This window comes from Ranitomeya imitator, chromosome 5 (genome assembly GCF_032444005.1).
Source record: "Ranitomeya imitator isolate aRanImi1 chromosome 5, aRanImi1.pri, whole genome shotgun sequence".
NCBI lineage: Eukaryota > Metazoa > Chordata > Amphibia > Anura > Dendrobatidae > Ranitomeya > Ranitomeya imitator.
This window is the reverse complement of record NC_091286.1, coordinates 688,422,348-688,441,037: the sequence shown is the minus strand read 5'-3', so window position 1 is coordinate 688,441,037 and position 18,690 is coordinate 688,422,348. Positions and strand designations below refer to the sequence as shown.

Sequence of the window (18,690 nt, the reverse complement as noted above, 5' to 3'; positions counted from 1 at the left end):
CAACTGTAAGCTGCAGACTGTCCATCGTTGCTTAATTAAAATCGTACAAGATCTCTCGCCTGTTATTAATTTCCAGAATGGTGTGGTTGACTGCAAAGACAATCATATTTATCGTGTGGGGTGTCGCTATCGCAAAGCGGACTTCAGCGGTGTAGATACAGAGCGTGTCTCACTGTTGGTAATTTTTAATTCATCTAAAAGCTTCCTAGTAGCGGTGTTACCCACAACTGTAGACGCCATATTTAGTTCGGCCATAACCTGATACGGATCCTTTGAAAATAAATTCAGCATTATTATTCCATGCTGTGACATTTTTATTCTGCAGCAGCCTGTTTAGTAAAAATTCAGCATTCTTTTTATATCTTTGGTTTATATTATATTAGCTTTTTGTCATAGGTCAGGGATTTTTTTTTTTTTTTTTTGCACTTTATTAATATGCGGTTATTAGTCATTTAGGACTTATGTTATCATGTTTTTTGCACTTTATTAATATGCGGTTATTAGTCATTTAGGACTTATGTTATCATGTTTTTTGCACTTTATTAATATGCTGAACACATAGGTCAGGGATTTTTGCACTTTATTAATATGCGGGCCACATAGGTCAGTGATTTTTGCACTTTATTAATATGCAGGCCACATAGGTCAGTGATTTTTGCACTTTATTAACATACAACACACAAGAAATAGACATTTAGAACTTATTTATGATTAATATGCGATTATTAGGCATTTAGGACTTATGTTATCATGTTTTTGCACTTTATTAATATGCTGACCACATAGGTCAGGGATTTTTGCACTTTATTAATATGCGGGCCACATAGGTCAGTGATTTTTGCACTTTATTAACATACAACACACAAGAAATAGACATTTAGAACTTATTTATGATTAATATGCGATTATTAGGCATTTAGGACTTATGTTATCATGTTTTTGCACTTTATTAATATGCGGTTATTAGTCATTTAGGACTTATGTTATCATGTTTTTGCACTTTATTAATATGCTGACCACATAGGTCAGGGATTTTTTGTACTTTATTAATATGCGGGCCACAAACACTTCTGCACCCACGGGCGCTTCTCAACCAACCATGCATCCGGTACTCATCAGGCACTGTGAAATAATGCAAAAATACAGCTGTGCGCGGCTGGCGGCATCAACATTTTGCTATTATAAGTTTATGGTTCTGTAAAGAACACGCAACACATACAGAACTCACACACACACACAAATACACACAGCACACAACACGCACACATTTCTCAAAATGCCATACACTTCAGAATATATTTGCAATTCACTACGCATGTAACACATATTTCTTCGCCCCACACGCATTTAACAGTCTTTCATATGTATCGCAGAAAGATTTTAGTTCCAACTGCGGGTCAGCGGCTTAAAGAAAAGTTATTGTGGCCTTGATTCTGGGGTAACACATGTTTATAAATATAGCCTAGTCGTGTATTTATTTTACACGTGGTTTATAACACATTTCATTTGTTTTTGTTGTTTGATTGTCATGTAAGAAGCGTTGTGTTTTATACGAATATAAAAGTGACACATTCCCATATATTATTACAGCTTTCATTAATTCTACATTATTTTAGCACATATTAATTTTACACTATTAATTTTACAGGAGCCTGTGCTGCCTATAATTTGACTCCTTCTTATACAAAGACATCTAACATATACAGACTTTTAATATTTTTGTGTAAAATCGCGGTCAGACAGGCACAAACACACACACACACACACACGCACACAACACAGAACCACACACAACAAACACACAGAACCCACACACACACACACACACACACACACACACACAAGAAATAGACATTTAGGACTTATTTATGTTATTATCTTTATGCACTTTGGATGTGCTGTCTATAATTTGACTCTATCCTTGTTTTGTTGAAAATAACTGGACATACATAAGAAACCGGGCAATATATCTTTATAGAAATAACACTTCTGCACTCTTTGTGTATTTCTATCAGTTTTATTCAGGCATTTATAACACAACATGTTTGATATTGGTAATTTGATTCTGGGAACACATTTTAAGTTACTGCTGCACATGTATTACTGTTTTTCTTGTTTTTTATGTAAAATTTCGTTGTTGGTTTACAAAGACATTTCTTTGAGAAATGTGTAGCATAACCAATTACCCATCATGGCCACTAGATGGCAGAATATCATATTAATTATTCTGGGATAACATTTCTCTTTGTGCATTTCTATCAGTTTTATTTATGCTTTTATAACACAACATGTCTGCTATTGTTAATTTGATTCGGGGATAACACATGTTTATAAAAATAACGCTATAGCAAGCGGTAATGTCAAATTCTGAAAATAGCCATTTTATATTGAATTACTAACATTTTTCTATTTTAGCGCTGACACAGCCACATATATTATTCCAGCTTTCTTTAATTCTGCATTATTTTATCACATGATGAAAATAGTCATTTTATATTGAATTACTGCAGCTCGCGGCGCGTTACCACTGGACTCGTTTCTCAATTAATTTCCCAGCTGGCGACGCTATCTATAATTCTGCGTATACCTTAGGCGTGTATTTACATGGCAGTGTAATTATTTCTCACAATAAAACAACAGCTCAAATTTTAAGTTAGCTAACAGCATAATGATGACAAATGCATCTTTGCGGAATCTGATAACGACACGCTGAACAAAGGACGGAGCCTGACAAATACACACAACACACAACACGCACATATTATGAAAAATGACAACCATTGTATGTGATTTAAAAGACTTTAGTTAGATTTATCAGGGGTGATTTAGTTTGAAAGCACGCAGCTCCTCGGTAATGTCATGTGTTGGACACGCATTTAACAGTCTTTCATATGTATCGCAGAAAGATTTTAGTTCCATCTGTGCGAGTTTGCTTTGAGCGTACTGCGCAGACATGTCAGTAAACATTTTGACATGGTCAGCATCCCACGAAGGACGACCTGTGTAAGGTGTATGTACAGCAACTTTCTGCTTTCTACCTACACGGCGTCGGGATACGGTTCGTTTCTTTAGAGGTAATACAGGGGCAAAAACGCTAGAAGAGTCTGCAAGAGCAGTATCTGCAGATTGCACAGTCTGGCACACAGGTATATTGAGGGGCTCTGTGGGTGACCACATACCCTCGGAGAGCTGTTCAATTTCTCTGTTTTCAGGCGTAACTTGGGGTATGGCGCCTGTGCTATTGGCGGTCCGAGTTATGCGGGGCTTAGCGTTCGGCGCTGTACGTTTCTCTCTTGAAACGTTCGTATATTTCTGATGTGAAATCTTGGGGCTTGGATTTCCGGGTTGTTTTGGTGCAGCGTAGCATTCATCACGATCCACAACACAGATGGGCGAGAGAGATGTTGTTCGCACCGCCGTATTAGCTCTTTGTGGTTGATTCTCTTCAGTGTCGTAATTACGCCGGTGCAAAACTCGTTGTTGAAGAGGCGACGTATCTAAAAGAAAAGATACAAGTGGCGGTTAGCCGCGAAACGGCGCAAAATTGGAAAAGCTAAACGGCGACGCATAGCTATGATCATACGTAATATTTGAAAAGTTAATGGGGACAGGTATCCATGAAATCATTGTAACAATATTTACATAAACCTGTATAGAGCAGTCCAGATATATACTTACAAGTATGAAGCGGTAATTGTCCCACATCAGCTCCTGGTTTAACGGGCGGCGCAATGCTCAAACTCGCAGAGGCGGGAATATTCTCTTTTTCAAGCTGTATTTTCCGGGCAACTAGATTAGCGGGTGTAAGTAAAAATATAACGATTAGCGAACACAGAATTGATTTTCTACACAAAACTGCAGCGGTGAGAAGAATATATATATATATATATATATATATATATATATTCAAAAATGAATTTTCTGACAGTTAGCTAGCAGCTGTAAGTAAATATGAGTATTACACAAAAGTGAGAATCGACTGTATTTCAAGTGAACAGATACCTTTTCTATTCTTGAAACATCGGCGTAACGAGTTGCCGCGTCTTTTAGGCGCATCGGGTTTCGCTGAAGTTGCAGGGTTCTTGACATCTATGATCTCCACGTCTGAACCCAGCGTATCGCGTGGTTCGGGAACACACCAGTTTTCAGCCATATCGTCAGATGTCTCCGTGTCAGTATCTGTATGAGAAATTGCGCGTAGTTCGTGTTTACATACAAAGGATTAAAGCAACTGATATAGTATAATATAGTTTTACGGTATAAACATATTTGCGGTGTAAATTAATATAGCAAGACTTATGCCGCTATATATTAATAATTCAGTATTATATTGATGGCTACCGCTATTATTTGTTTTATTAATTTAATCATATATTTATTATGCCATAATTTGTGTAATACAATAGTTAATAGATGCTATAGTTTTACGCCATAAACAGTATATATTAACATAGATAATATATATATATATATATATATATTTAGCTTTCTTACATGTGATACATGAAAGATAAATATCTTTGTACCGTGTTACAATGACATTTTTCCCTATCTAAAAGCAAAAAGGTGCTCCTAATTACCCATGATGAGATGAAGAGCAGGCCCATTATCGGCTATCGGCGCCACGGCTTCAATGCGCGCATAATTCTGCGTTATGAAATTATTGCGCCAATCGGGCGACATACACGGCTCTTAAATAAGAAAGAATGCATGAATATATAATTAATATAATTTACTTATAATATAATGACACAATCAGAATGAGTCAATACTCTGTACATTATACGCGTATAATACCTAATTGTGTGCTTGCAAGAAGGGGGCTGCATTGCTCGCGAGGGTATTGGGCTTCCATCTTAAATAAATAGGGGATAAGTTTTATCTATAACTGCGCCGCCAATAAATACAGTTTAAAACTACGTTACAAAAATATGCTTTACAGGCATTGATAATATTAGACCGCAAATAAAACAGTAAAACACCTACTTTTCAGAGAGTAGCGCAACTGTTCAGAGAGAAATTACCACCCACCGTGAACACACCTACAGGAAACCGCATTATACGGCACCCGTGACTAATTGCGCGCACATGTCAGATAACAATGGTTGTTATGACCCAGCCATAAGCCTTTCTATATTAATTATGTCCCACAAATATTGCTTATACAATAAAACTATATTATACAACGATACTAAATATGCAGCTATCCTCCAGTATAAAACTAACTTATTAGACAAATAACCCCCTTAATTATGGTTTTAGAGATGCATAGTTAAATATAGGTAGCCATCAATATAATACTGAATTATTAATATATAGCGGCATAAGTCTTGCTATATTAATTTACACCGCAAATATGTTTATACCGTAAAACTATATTATACTATATCAGTTGCTTTAATCCTTTGTATGTAAACACGAACTACGCGCAATTTCTCATACAGATACTGACACGGAGACATCTGACGATATGGCTGAAAACTGGTGTGTTCCCGAACCACGCGATACGCTGGGTTCAGACGTGGAGATCATAGATGTCAAGAACCCTGCAACTTCAGCGAAACCCGATGCGCCTAAAAGACGCGGCAACTCGTTACGCCGATGTTTCAAGAATAGAAAAGGTATCTGTTCACTTGAAATACAGTCGATTCTCACTTTTGTGTAATACTCATATTTACTTACAGCTGCTAGCTAACTGTCAGAAAATTCATTTTTGAATATATATATATATATATATATATATATATATATTCTTCTCACCGCTGCAGTTTTGTGTAGAAAATCAATTCTGTGTTCGCTAATCGTTATATTTTTACTTACACCCGCTAATCTAGTTGCCCGGAAAATACAGCTTGAAAAAGAGAATATTCCCGCCTCTGCGAGTTTGAGCATTGCGCCGCCCGTTAAACCAGGAGCTGATGTGGGACAATTACCGCTTCATACTTGTAAGTATATATCTGGACTGCTCTATACAGGTTTATGTAAATATTGTTACAATGATTTCATGGATACCTGTCCCCATTAACTTTTCAAATATTACGTATGATCATAGCTATGCGTCGCCGTTTAGCTTTTCCAATTTTGCGCCGTTTCGCGGCTAACCGCCACTTGTATCTTTTCTTTTAGATACGTCGCCTCTTCAACAACGAGTTTTGCACCGGCGTAATTACGACACTGAAGAGAATCAACCACAAAGAGCTAATACGGCGGTGCGAACAACATCTCTCTCGCCCATCTGTGTTGTGGATCGTGATGAATGCTACGCTGCACCAAAACAACCCGGAAATCCAAGCCCCAAGATTTCACATCAGAAATATACGAACGTTTCAAGAGAGAAACGTACAGCGCCGAACGCTAAGCCCCGCATAACTCGGACCGCCAATAGCACAGGCGCCATACCCCAAGTTACGCCTGAAAACAGAGAAATTGAACAGCTCTCCGAGGGTATGTGGTCACCCACAGAGCCCCTCAATATACCTGTGTGCCAGACTGTGCAATCTGCAGATACTGCTCTTGCAGACTCTTCTAGCGTTTTTGCCCCTGTATTACCTCTAAAGAAACGAACCGTATCCCGACGCCGTGTAGGTAGAAAGCAGAAAGTTGCTGTACATACACCTTACACAGGTCGTCCTTCGTGGGATGCTGACCATGTCAAAATGTTTACTGACATGTCTGCGCAGTACGCTCAAAGCAAACTCGCACAGATGGAACTAAAATCTTTCTGCGATACATATGAAAGACTGTTAAATGCGTGTCCAACACATGACATTACCGAGGAGCTGCGTGCTTTCAAACTAAATCACCCCTGATAAATCTAACTAAAGTCTTTTAAATCACATACAATGGTTGTCATTTTTCATAATATGTGCGTGTTGTGTGTTGTGTGTATTTGTCAGGCTCCGTCCTTTGTTCAGCGTGTCGTTATCAGATTCCGCAAAGATGCATTTGTCATCATTATGCTGTTAGCTAACTTAAAATTTGAGCTGTTGTTTTATTGTGAGAAATAATTACACTGCCATGTAAATACACGCCTAAGGTATACGCAGAATTATAGATAGCGTCGCCAGCTGGGAAATTAATTGAGAAACGAGTCCAGTGGTAACGCGCCGCGAGCTGCAGTAATTCAATATAAAATGACTATTTTCATCATGTGATAAAATAATGCAGAATTAAAGAAAGCTGGAATAATATATGTGGCTGTGTCAGCGCTAAAATAGAAAAATGTTAGTAATTCAATATAAAATGGCTATTTTCAGAATTTGACATTACCGCTTGCTATAGCGTTATTTTTATAAACATGTGTTATCCCCGAATCAAATTAACAATAGCAGACATGTTGTGTTATAAAAGCATAAATAAAACTGATAGAAATGCACAAAGAGAAATGTTATCCCAGAATAATTAATATGATATTCTGCCATCTAGTGGCCATGATGGGTAATTGGTTATGCTACACATTTCTCAAAGAAATGTCTTTGTAAACCAACAACGAAATTTTACATAAAAAACAAGAAAAACAGTAATACATGTGCAGCAGTAACTTAAAATGTGTTCCCAGAATCAAATTACCAATATCAAACATGTTGTGTTATAAATGCCTGAATAAAACTGATAGAAATACACAAAGAGTGCAGAAGTGTTATTTCTATAAAGATATATTGCCCGGTTTCTTATGTATGTCCAGTTATTTTCAACAAAACAAGGATAGAGTCAAATTATAGACAGCACATCCAAAGTGCATAAAGATAATAACATAAATAAGTCCTAAATGTCTATTTCTTGTGTGTGTGTGTGTGTGTGTGTGTGTGTGTGTGGGTTCTGTGTGTTTGTTGTGTGTGGTTCTGTGTTGTGTGCGTGTGTGTGTGTGTGTGTGTTTGTGCCTGTCTGACCGCGATTTTACACAAAAATATTAAAAGTCTGTATATGTTAGATGTCTTTGTATAAGAAGGAGTCAAATTATAGGCAGCACAGGCTCCTGTAAAATTAATAGTGTAAAATTAATATGTGCTAAAATAATGTAGAATTAATGAAAGCTGTAATAATATATGGGAATGTGTCACTTTTATATTCGTATAAAACACAACGCTTCTTACATGACAATCAAACAACAAAAACAAATGAAATGTGTTATAAACCACGTGTAAAATAAATACACGACTAGGCTATATTTATAAACATGTGTTACCCCAGAATCAAGGCCACAATAACTTTTCTTTAAGCCGCTGACCCGCAGTTGGAACTAAAATCTTTCTGCGATACATATGAAAGACTGTTAAATGCGTGTGGGGCGAAGAAATATGTGTTACATGCGTAGTGAATTGCAAATATATTCTGAAGTGTATGGCATTTTGAGAAATGTGTGCGTGTTGTGTGCTGTGTGTATTTGTGTGTGTGTGTGAGTTCTGTATGTGTTGCGTGTTCTTTACAGAACCATAAACTTATAATAGCAAAATGTTGATGCCGCCAGCCGCGCACAGCTGTATTTTTGCATTATTTCACAGTGCCTGATGAGTACCGGATGCATGGTTGGTTGAGAAGCGCCCGTGGGTGCAGAAGTGTTTGTGGCCCGCATATTAATAAAGTACAAAAAATCCCTGACCTATGTGGTCAGCATATTAATAAAGTGCAAAAACATGATAACATAAGTCCTAAATGACTAATAACCGCATATTAATAAAGTGCAAAAACATGATAACATAAGTCCTAAATGCCTAATAATCGCATATTAATCATAAATAAGTTCTAAATGTCTATTTCTTGTGTGTTGTATGTTAATAAAGTGCAAAAATCACTGACCTATGTGGCCCGCATATTAATAAAGTGCAAAAATCCCTGACCTATGTGGTCAGCATATTAATAAAGTGCAAAAACATGATAACATAAGTCCTAAATGCCTAATAATCGCATATTAATCATAAATAAGTTCTAAATGTCTATTTCTTGTGTGTTGTATGTTAATAAAGTGCAAAAATCACTGACCTATGTGGCCTGCATATTAATAAAGTGCAAAAATCACTGACCTATGTGGCCCGCATATTAATAAAGTGCAAAAATCCCTGACCTATGTGTTCAGCATATTAATAAAGTGCAAAAAACATGATAACATAAGTCCTAAATGACTAATAACCGCATATTAATAAAGTGCAAAAAACATGATAACATAAGTCCTAAATGACTAATAACCGCATATTAATAAAGTGCAAAAAAAAAAAAAAAAAATCCCTGACCTATGACAAAAAGCTAATATAATATAAACCAAAGATATAAAAAGAATGCTGAATTTTTACTAAACAGGCTGCTGCAGAATAAAAATGTCACAGCATGGAATAATAATGCTGAATTTATTTTCAAAGGATCCGTATCAGGTTATGGCCGAACTAAATATGGCGTCTACAGTTGTGGGTAACACCGCTACTAGGAAGCTTTTAGATGAATTAAAAATTACCAACAGTGAGACACGCTCTGTATCTACACCGCTGAAGTCCGCTTTGCGATAGCGACACCCCACACGATAAATATGATTGTCTTTGCAGTCAACCACACCATTCTGGAAATTAATAACAGGCGAGAGATCTTGTACGATTTTAATTAAGCAACGATGGACAGTCTGCAGCTTACAGTTGTAGCGCGGTCCGATAATTATACAGACCGCATATTCGCCGGTGTGTTTCCGTGTGATTTGCTTCCGGTAGAAAGAGTGACTCAGAGACCCGCGGCATATATTGTGAATACAGACCCGGCAAATCAAGCTGGTCGCCACTGGATATTAATCGTACTCTGCGACGATAAGACGGGCATATTTTTTGACAGTTACGGTTTCCGTGCGGATAATATTATCTTTCCACGCGCTTTTGTGACATTCCTGAACAAGAATTGTTATTCTTATTGTTATCAGAGCGCACAAATTCAAGATTTGTATAGCAGTGTATGCGGTCATTATTGCATATATGTATTATACCATTTAGCGCGAGGCTTTCCATTTAAGAAGATTTTACAAAATTTTACGTCTGACATGCAGAATAATGATCGAGCCGTATCAGATTTTGTGACATCAAGATTTTCAGGCGCCGTTATTTGTTCATCGTGTCGTTATCAGATACAGCAAAGATGCATTTGTCAGCATCATGCTGTTAGCTAACTTAAAATTTGAGCTGTTGTTTTATCGTGAGAAATAAATCTTTTAAATTTTTTTTACAATATCGTGTCTTTGGTTTTTATTCGTATAAAACACGCCGCTTCTTACTTGTATTGTAACATTGGGTCATATTATAACTTGTGTTGTGACATTGGTGCATATCTCTTCTGTGTATATAAGGCAGCCACAAGGATAAAACCTGCTACAATGTGAATAAACACAGCTTGCAATGGCCTCAGTAGATAACAAATAACCTCAGATGCCATCTTCAGGACACAATAACTTTTCTGTTTGTGGAAATAAACATTTATGGGGTACGCAAATACAACAACAATTGCTTGACCTAGGTGCTATAAACCTCTGACCCACAGTTAACCTAATTTAGGTAATGTTCACCATTTAGTTAGTGTTTGAGAATACTTTTCACATAACAGGATGTAGGATTGCATACAGAAACATCAGCCCTATTCACTATATGGATACACTGTGAATAAAATATAAAAAGAAATACTGGTATAATATGAGAATACTTTTCACATAACAGGATGTAGGATTGCATACAGAAACACCAGTCTCGGGCTACGTATAAAATCTAATATAAAACAAATGAGAAAGGTGTTATAAACCACGTGTAAAATAAATACACGACTAGGCTATAATTATAAACATGTGTTATTCCACAAAATACGGGAATAATATCAAAACTACAACAAATTAAACTATATTAAACTATATCAAAAGGGGAAATCAAACAAGGAGGGACAGCTGGATACCAGCCGTCAAACAAGGGGAGGGGAGGGGTTACACACTTTGATACACTTTGATAGGGGCGGGGCACCTGTCAGATTGAGTTTGACGAAACCACCCGCTTATACACTACTAGCATGAGGTCACTTTTCTGCGGTGCTATATGTGGTCGGGGGTCCGCACTGAGCATGAGGTCACTTTTCTGCTGTGTTATATGTGGTCGGGGGTCCGCACTGAGCATGAGGTCACTTTTCTGCTGTGCTATATGTGGTCGGGGGTCCGCACTGAGCATGAGGTCACTTTTCTGCTGTATGTGGTCGGGGGTCCGCACTGAGCATGAGGTCACTTTTCTGCGGTGTTATATGTGGTCGGGGGTCCGCACTGAGCATGAGGTCACTTTTCTGCTGTATTATATGTGGTCGAGGGTCCGCACTGAGCATGAGGTCACTTTTCTGCTGTGTTATATGTGGTCGGGGGTCCGCACTGAGCATGAGGTCACTTTTCTGCGGTGCTGTATGTGGTCGTGGGTCCGCACTGAGCATGAGGTCACTTTTCTGCTGTATGTGGTCGGGGGTCCGCACTGAGCATGAGGTCACTTTTCTGCGGTGCTATATGTGGTCGGGGGTCTGCACTGAGCATGAGGTCACTTTTCTGCGGTGTTATATGTGGTCGGGGGTCCGCACTGAGCATGAGGTCGCTTTTCTGCTGTGTTATATGTGGTCGGGGGTCCGCACTGAGCATGAGGTCACTTTTCTGCTGTGTTATATGTGGTCGGGGGTCCGCACTGAGCATGAGGTCACTTTTCTGCTGTGTTATATGTGGTCGGGGGTCCGCACTGAGCATGAGGTCACTTTTCTGCTGTGTTATATGTGGTCGTGGGTCCGCACTGAGCATGAGGTCACTATTCTGCGGTGTTTTATGTGGTCGGGGGTCCGCACTGAGCATGAGGTCACTTTTCTGCTGTGTTATATGTGGTCGGGGGTCCGCACTGAGCATGAGGTCACTTTTCTGCGGTGCTATATGTGGTCGGGGGTCCGCACTGAGCATGAGGTCACTTTTCTGCGGTGCTATATGTGGTCGGGGGTCCGCACTGAGCATGAGGTCACTTTTCTGCTGTGTTATATGTGGTCGGGGGTCCGCACTGAGCATGACGTCACTTTTCTGCTGTGTTATATGTGGTCGGGGGTCCGCACTGAGCATGAGGTCACTTTTCTGCTGTGTTATATGTGGTCGGGGGTCCGCACTGAGCATGAGGTCACTTTTCTGCTGTGCTATATGTGGTCGGGGGTCCGCACTGAGCATGAGGTCACTTTTCTGCTGTGCTATATGTGGTCGGGGGTCCGCACTGAGCATGAGGTCACTTTTCTGCTGTGCTATATGTGGTCGGGGGTCCGCACTGAGCATGAGGTCACTTTTCTGCTGTGCTATATGTGGTCGGGGGTCCGCACTGAGCATGAGGTCACTTTTCTGCTGTGCTATATGTGGTCGGGGGTCCGCACTGAGCATGAGGTCACTTTTCTGCGGTGCTATATGTGGTCGGGGGTCCGCACTGAGCATGAGGTCACTTTTCTGCGGTGCTATATGTGGTCGGGGGTACGCACTGAGCATGAGGTCACTTTTCTGCTGTGCTATATGTGGTCGGGGGTCCGCACTGAGCATGAGGTCACTTTTCTGCTGTGTTATATGTGGTCGGGGGTCCGCACTGAGCATGAGGTCACTTTTCTGCTGTGCTATATGTGGTCGAGGGTCCGCACTGAGCATGAGGTCACTTTTCTGCTGTGCTATATGTGGTCGGGGGTCCGCACTGAGCATGAGGTCACTTTTCTGCGGTGCTATATGTGGTCGGGGGTCCGCACTGAGCATGAGGTCACTTTTCTGCTGTGCTATATGTGGTCGGGGGTCCGCGCTGAGCATGAGGTCACTTTTCTGCTGTGTTATATGTGGTCGGGGGTCCGCACTGAGCATGAGGTCACTTTTCTGCTGTGTTATATGTGGTCGGGGGTCCGCACTGAGCATGAGGTCACTTTTCTGCTGTGTTATATGTGGTCGGGGGTCTGCACTGAGCATGAGGTCACTTTTCTGCTGTGTTATATGTGGTCGGGGGTCCGCACTGAGCATGAGGTCACTTTTCTGCGGTGTTATATGTGGTCGGGGGTCCGCACTGAGCATGAGGTCACTTTTCTGCTGTGTTATATGTGGTCGGGGGTCCGCACTGAGCATGAGGTCACTTTTCTGCAGTGTTATATGAGGTCGGGGGTCCGCACTGAGCATGAGGTCACTTTTCTGCTGTGTTATATGTGGTCGGGGGTCCGCACTGAGCATGAGGTCACTTTTCTGCTGTGTTATATGTGGTCGGGGGTCCGCACTGAGCATGAGGTCACTTTTCTGCGGTGCTATATGTGGTTGGGGGTCCGCACTGAGCATGAGGTCACTTTTCTGCGGTGCTGTATGTGGTCGGGGGTCCGCACTGAGCATGAGGTCACTTTTCTGCGGTGCTGTATGTGGTCGGGGGTCTGCACTGAGCATGAGGTCACTTTTCTGCTGTGCTGTATGTGGTCGGGGGTCCGCACTGAGCATGAGGTCACTTTTCTGCGGTGCTATATGTGGTCGGGGGTCCGCACTGAGCATGAGGTCACTTTTCTGCGGTGCTATATGTGGTCGGGGGTCCGCACTGAGCATGAGGTCACTTTTCTGCTGTGCTATATGTGGTCGGGGGTCCGCACTGAGCATGAGGTCACTTTTCTGCGGTGTTATATGTGGTCGGGGGTCCGCACTGAGCATGAGGTCACTTTTCTGCTGTGCTGTATGTGGTCGGGGGTCCGCACTGAGCATGAGGTCACTTTTCTGCTGTGCTATATGTGGTCGGGGGTCCGCACTGAGCATGAGGTCACTTTTCTGCGGTGCTATATGTGGTCGGGGGTCCGCACTGAGCATGAGGTCACTTTTCTGCGGTGCTATATGTGGTCGGGGGTCCGCACTGAGCATGAGGTCACTTTTCTGCGGTGCTATATGTGGTCGAGGGTCCGCACTGAGCATGAGGTCACTTTTCTGCTGTGCTATATGTGGTCGGGGGTCCGCACTGAGCATGAGGTCACTTTTCTGCGGTGCTATATGTGGTCGGGGGTCCGCACTGAGCATGAGGTCACTTTTCTGCGGTGCTATATGTGGTCGGGGGTCCGCACTGAGCATGAGGTCACTTTTCTGCTGTGCTATATGTGGTCGGGGGTCCGCACTGAGCATGAGGTCACTTTTCTGCTGTGTTATATGTGGTCGGGGGTCCGCGCTGAGCATGAGGTCACTTTTCTGCGGTGTTATATGTGGTCGGGGGTCCGCACTGAGCATGAGGTCACTTTTCTGCGGTGGTATATGTGGTCGGGGGTCCGCGCTGAGCATGAGGTCACTTTTCTGCGGTGTTATATGTGGTCGGGGGTCTGCACTGAGCATGAGGTCACTTTTCTGCTGTGTTATATGTGGTCGGGGGTCCGCACTGAGCATGAGGTCACTTTTCTGCGGTGTTATATGTGGTCGGGGGTCCGCACTGAGCATGAGGTCACTTTTCTGCTGTGTTATATGTGGTCGGGGGTCCGCACTGAGCATGAGGTCACTTTTCTGCGGTGCTATATGTGGTTGGGGGTCCGCACTGAGCATGAGGTCACTTTTCTGCGGTGCTGTATGTGGTCGGGGGTCCGCACTGAGCATGAGGTCACTTTTCTGCGGTGCTGTATGTGTTCGGGGGTCTGCACTGAGCATGAGGTCACTTTTCTGCTGTGTTATATGTGGTCGGGGGTCCGCACTGAGCATGAGGTCACTTTTCTGCGGTGCTGTATGTGGTCGGGGGTCCGCACTGAGCATGAGGTCACTTTTCTGCTGTGTTATATGTGGTCGGGGGTCCGCACTGAGCATGAGGTCACTTTTCTGCTGTGCTATATGTGGTCGGGGGTCCGCACTGAGCATGAGGTCACTTTTCTGCTGTGCTATATGTGGTCGGGGTCCGCACTGAGCATGAGGTCACTTTTCTGCTGTGCTATATGTGTTCGGGGGTCCGCACTGAGCATGAGGTCACTTTTCTGCGGTGCTATATGTGGTCGGGGGTCCGCACTGAGCATGAGGTCGCTTTTCTGCTGTGTTATATGTGGTCGGGGGTCCGCACTGAGCATGAGGTCACTTTTCTGCGGTGCTATATGTGGTCGGGGGTCCGCACTGAGCATGAGGTCACTTTTCTGCTGTGTTATATGTGGTCGGGGGTCCGCACTGAGCATGAGGTCACTTTTCTGCTGTGTTATATGTGGTCGGGGGTCCGCACTGAGCATGAGGTCACTTTTCTGCTGTGTTATATGTGGTCGGGGGTCCGCACTGAGCATGAGGTCACTTTTCTGCGGTGTTATATGTGATCGGGGGTCCGCACTGAGCATGAGGTCACTTTTCTGCGGTGTTATATGTGGTCGGGGGTCCGCACTGAGCATGAGGTCACTTTTCTGCTGTGTTATATGTGGTCGGGGGTCCGCACTGAGCATGAGGTCGCTTTTCTGCTGTGTTATATGTGGTCGGGGGTCTGCACTGAGCATGAGGTCACTTTTCTGCTGTGTTATATGTGGTCGGGGGTCCGCACTGAGCACGAGGTCACTTTTCTGCTGTGTTATATGTGGTCGGGGGTCCGCACTGAGCATGAGGTCACTTTTCTGCTGTGTTATATGTGGTCGGGGGTCCGCACTGAGCACGAGGTCACTTTTCTGCTGTGTTATATGTGGTCGGGGGTCCGCACTGAGCATGAGGTCACTTTTCTGCTGTGCTATATGTGGTCGGGGGTCCGCACTGAGCATGAGGTCACTTTTCTGCGATGCTATATGTGGTCGGGGGTCCGCTCTGAGCATGAGGTCGCTTTTCTGCGGTGTTATATGTGGTCGGGGGTCCGCTCTGAGCATGAGGTCGCTTTTCTGCGGTGCTATATGTGGTCGGGGGTCCGCACTGAGCATGAGGTCACTTTTCTACTGTGTTATATGTGGTCGGGGGTCCGCACTGAGCATGAGGTCACTTTTCTGCTGTGTTATATGTGGTCGGGGGTCCGCACTGAGCATGAGGTCGCTTTTCTGCTGTGTTATATGTGGTCGGGGGTCCGCACTGAGCATGAGGTCACTTTTCTGCTGTGCTATATGTGGTCGGGGGTCCGCACTGAGCATGAGGTCACTTTTCTGCTGTGTTATATGTGGTCGGGGGTCCGCACTGAGCATGAGGTCACTTTTCTGCGATGTTATATGTGGTCGGAGTCCGCACTGAGCATGAGGTCACTTTTCTGCGGTGTTATATGTGATTGGGGGTCCGCACTGAGCATGAGGTCACTTTTCTGCTGTGTTATATGTGGTCGGGGGTCCGCACTGAGCATGAGGTCACTTTTCTGCGGTGTTATATGTGATTGGGGGTCCGCACTGAGCATGAGGTCACTTTTCTGCGGTGTTATATGTGGTCGGGGGTCCGCACTGAGCATGAGGTCACTTTTCTGCGGTGTTATATGTGGTCGGGGGTCCGCACTGAGCCTGAGGTCACTTTTCTGCGGTGCTATATGTGGTCGGGGGTCCGCACTGAGCATGAGGTCACTTTTCTGCTGTGTTATATGTGGTCGGGGGTCCGCACTGAGCATGAGGTCACTTTTCTGCTGTGTTATATGTGGTCGGGGGTCCGCACTGAGCATGAGGTCACTTTTCTGCTGTGTTATATGTGGTCGGGGGTCCGCACTGAGCATGAGGTCACTTTTCTGCGGTGCTATATGTGGTCGGGGGTCTGCACTGAGCATGAGGTCACTTTTCTGCGGTGCTATATGTGGTCGGGGGTCCGCACTGAGCATGAGGTCACTTTTCTGCTGTGCTATATGTGGTCGGGGGTCCGCACTGAGCATGAGGTCACTTTTCTGCTGTGTTATATGTGGTCGGGGGTCCGCACTGAGCATGAGGTCACTTTTCTGCTGTGTTATATGTGGTCGGGGGTCCGCACTGAGCATGAGGTCACTTTTCTGCTGTGTTATATGTGGTCGGGGGTCCGCACTGAGCATGAGGTCGCTTTTCTGCTGTGTTATATGTGGTCGGGGGTCCGCACTGAGCATGAGGTCACTTTTCTGCGGTGCTATATGTGGTCGGGGGTCCGCACTGAGCATGAGGTCACTTTTCTGCGGTGTTATATGTGGTCGCGGGTCCGCACTGAGCATGAGGTCACTTTTCTGCTGTGTTATATGTGGTCGGGGGTCCGCACTGAGCATGAGGCCACTTTTCTGCTGTGCTATATGTGGTCGGGGGTCCGCACTGAGCATGAGGCCACTTTTCTGCTGTGTTATATGTGGTCGGGGGTCCGCACTGAGCATGAGGCCACTTTTCTGCTGTGTTATATGTGGTCGGGGGTCGCACTGAGCATGAGGTCACTTTTCTGCGGTGTTATATGTGGTCGGGGGTCCGCACTGAGCATGAGGTCACTTTTCTGCTGTGTTATATGTGGTCGGGGGTCCGCACTGAGCATGAGGTCACTTTTCTGCTGTGTTATATGTGGTCGGGGGTCCGCACTGAGCATGAGGTCACTTTTCTGCGGTGCTATATGTGGTCGGGGGTCCGCACTGAGCATGAGGTCACTTTTCTGCAGTGCTGTATGTGGTCGGGGGTCCGCACTGAGCATGAGGTCACTTTTCTGCTGTGTTATATGTGGTCGGGGGTCCGCACTGAGCATGAGGCCACTTTTCTGCTGTGTTATATGTGGTCGGGGGTCCGCACTGAGCATGAGGTCACTTTTCTGCGGTGTTATATGTGGTCGGGGGTCCGCACTGAGCATGAGGTCCTTTTTCTGCTGTGTTATATGTGGTCGGGGGTCCGCACTGAGCATGAGGTCACTTTTCTGCTGTGCTATATGTGGTCGGGGGTCCGCACTGAGCATGAGGTCACTTTTCTGCGATGCTATATGTGGTCGGGGGTCCGCTCTGAGCATGAGGTCACTTTTCTGCGGTGTTATATGTGGTCGGGGGTCTGCACTGAGCATGAGGTCACTTCTCTGCTGTGTTATATGTGGTCGGGGGTCCGCACTGAGCATGAGGTCACTTTTCTGCTGTGTTATATGTGGTCGGGGGTCCGCACTGAGCATGAGGTCGCTTTTCTGCTGTGTTATATGTGGTCGGGGGTCCGCACTGAGCATGAGGTCACTTTTCTGCTGTGTTATATGTGGTCGGGGGTCCGCACTGAGCATGAGGTCACTTTTCTGCGGTGTTATATGTGATTGGGGGTCCGCACTGAGCATGAGGTCACTTTTCTGCTGTGCTATATGTGATTGGGGGTCCGCACTGAGCATGAGGTCACTTTTCTGCTGTGCTATATGTGGTCGGGGGTCCGCACTGAGCATGAGGTCACTTTTCTGCTGTGTTATATGTGGTCGGGGGTCCGCACTGAGCATGAGGTCACTTTTCTGCTGTGCTATATGTGGTCGGGGGTCCGCACTGAGCATGAGGTCACTTTTCTGCTGTGTTATATGTGGTCGGGGGTCCGCACTGAGCATGAGGTCACTTTTCTGCGGTGTTATATGTGGTCGGGGGTCCGCACTGAGCATGAGGTCACTTTTCTGCTGTATGTGGTCGGGGGTCCGCACTGAGCATGAGGTCACTTTTGTGCGGTGCTATATGTGGTCGGGGGTCCGCACTGAGCATGAGGTCACTTTTCTGCTGTATGTGGTCGGGGGTCCGCACTGAGCATGAGGTCACTTTTCTGCGGTGCTATATGTGGTCGGGGGTCCGCACTGAGCATGAGGTCACTTTTCTGCTGTGTTATATGTGGTCGGGGGTCCGC

General features: G+C 44.1%; 2 protein-coding genes across 2 annotated transcripts; one reads left to right on the top strand and one right to left on the bottom strand.

Moving 5' to 3' along the window:
- Positions 1-1,759: 1,759 nt before the first annotated feature.
- LOC138680983 (uncharacterized) lies at positions 1,760-4,862 on the bottom strand. Its single transcript, XM_069768170.1, has 5 exons — positions 4,798-4,862; positions 4,581-4,691; positions 4,003-4,179; positions 3,679-3,789; positions 1,760-3,497 (listed from the first exon to the last, which is right to left on the bottom strand). The coding sequence occupies exons 1-5, from the start codon at positions 4,853-4,855 to the stop codon at positions 2,815-2,817; spliced, it is 1,140 nt and encodes a 379-aa protein (XP_069624271.1). The 5' UTR covers positions 4,856-4,862; the 3' UTR covers positions 1,760-2,814.
- Positions 4,863-5,447: 585 nt separating this feature from the next.
- On the top strand, positions 5,448-7,864 carry LOC138680982 (uncharacterized). The gene is made up of 3 exons (XM_069768169.1): positions 5,448-5,621; positions 5,835-5,945; positions 6,127-7,864. Exons 1-3 carry the CDS (start codon positions 5,471-5,473, stop codon positions 6,807-6,809), a joined length of 945 nt encoding a protein of 314 aa, XP_069624270.1. The 5' UTR covers positions 5,448-5,470; the 3' UTR covers positions 6,810-7,864.
- The last annotated feature ends 10,826 nt before the right edge of the window (positions 7,865-18,690 follow it).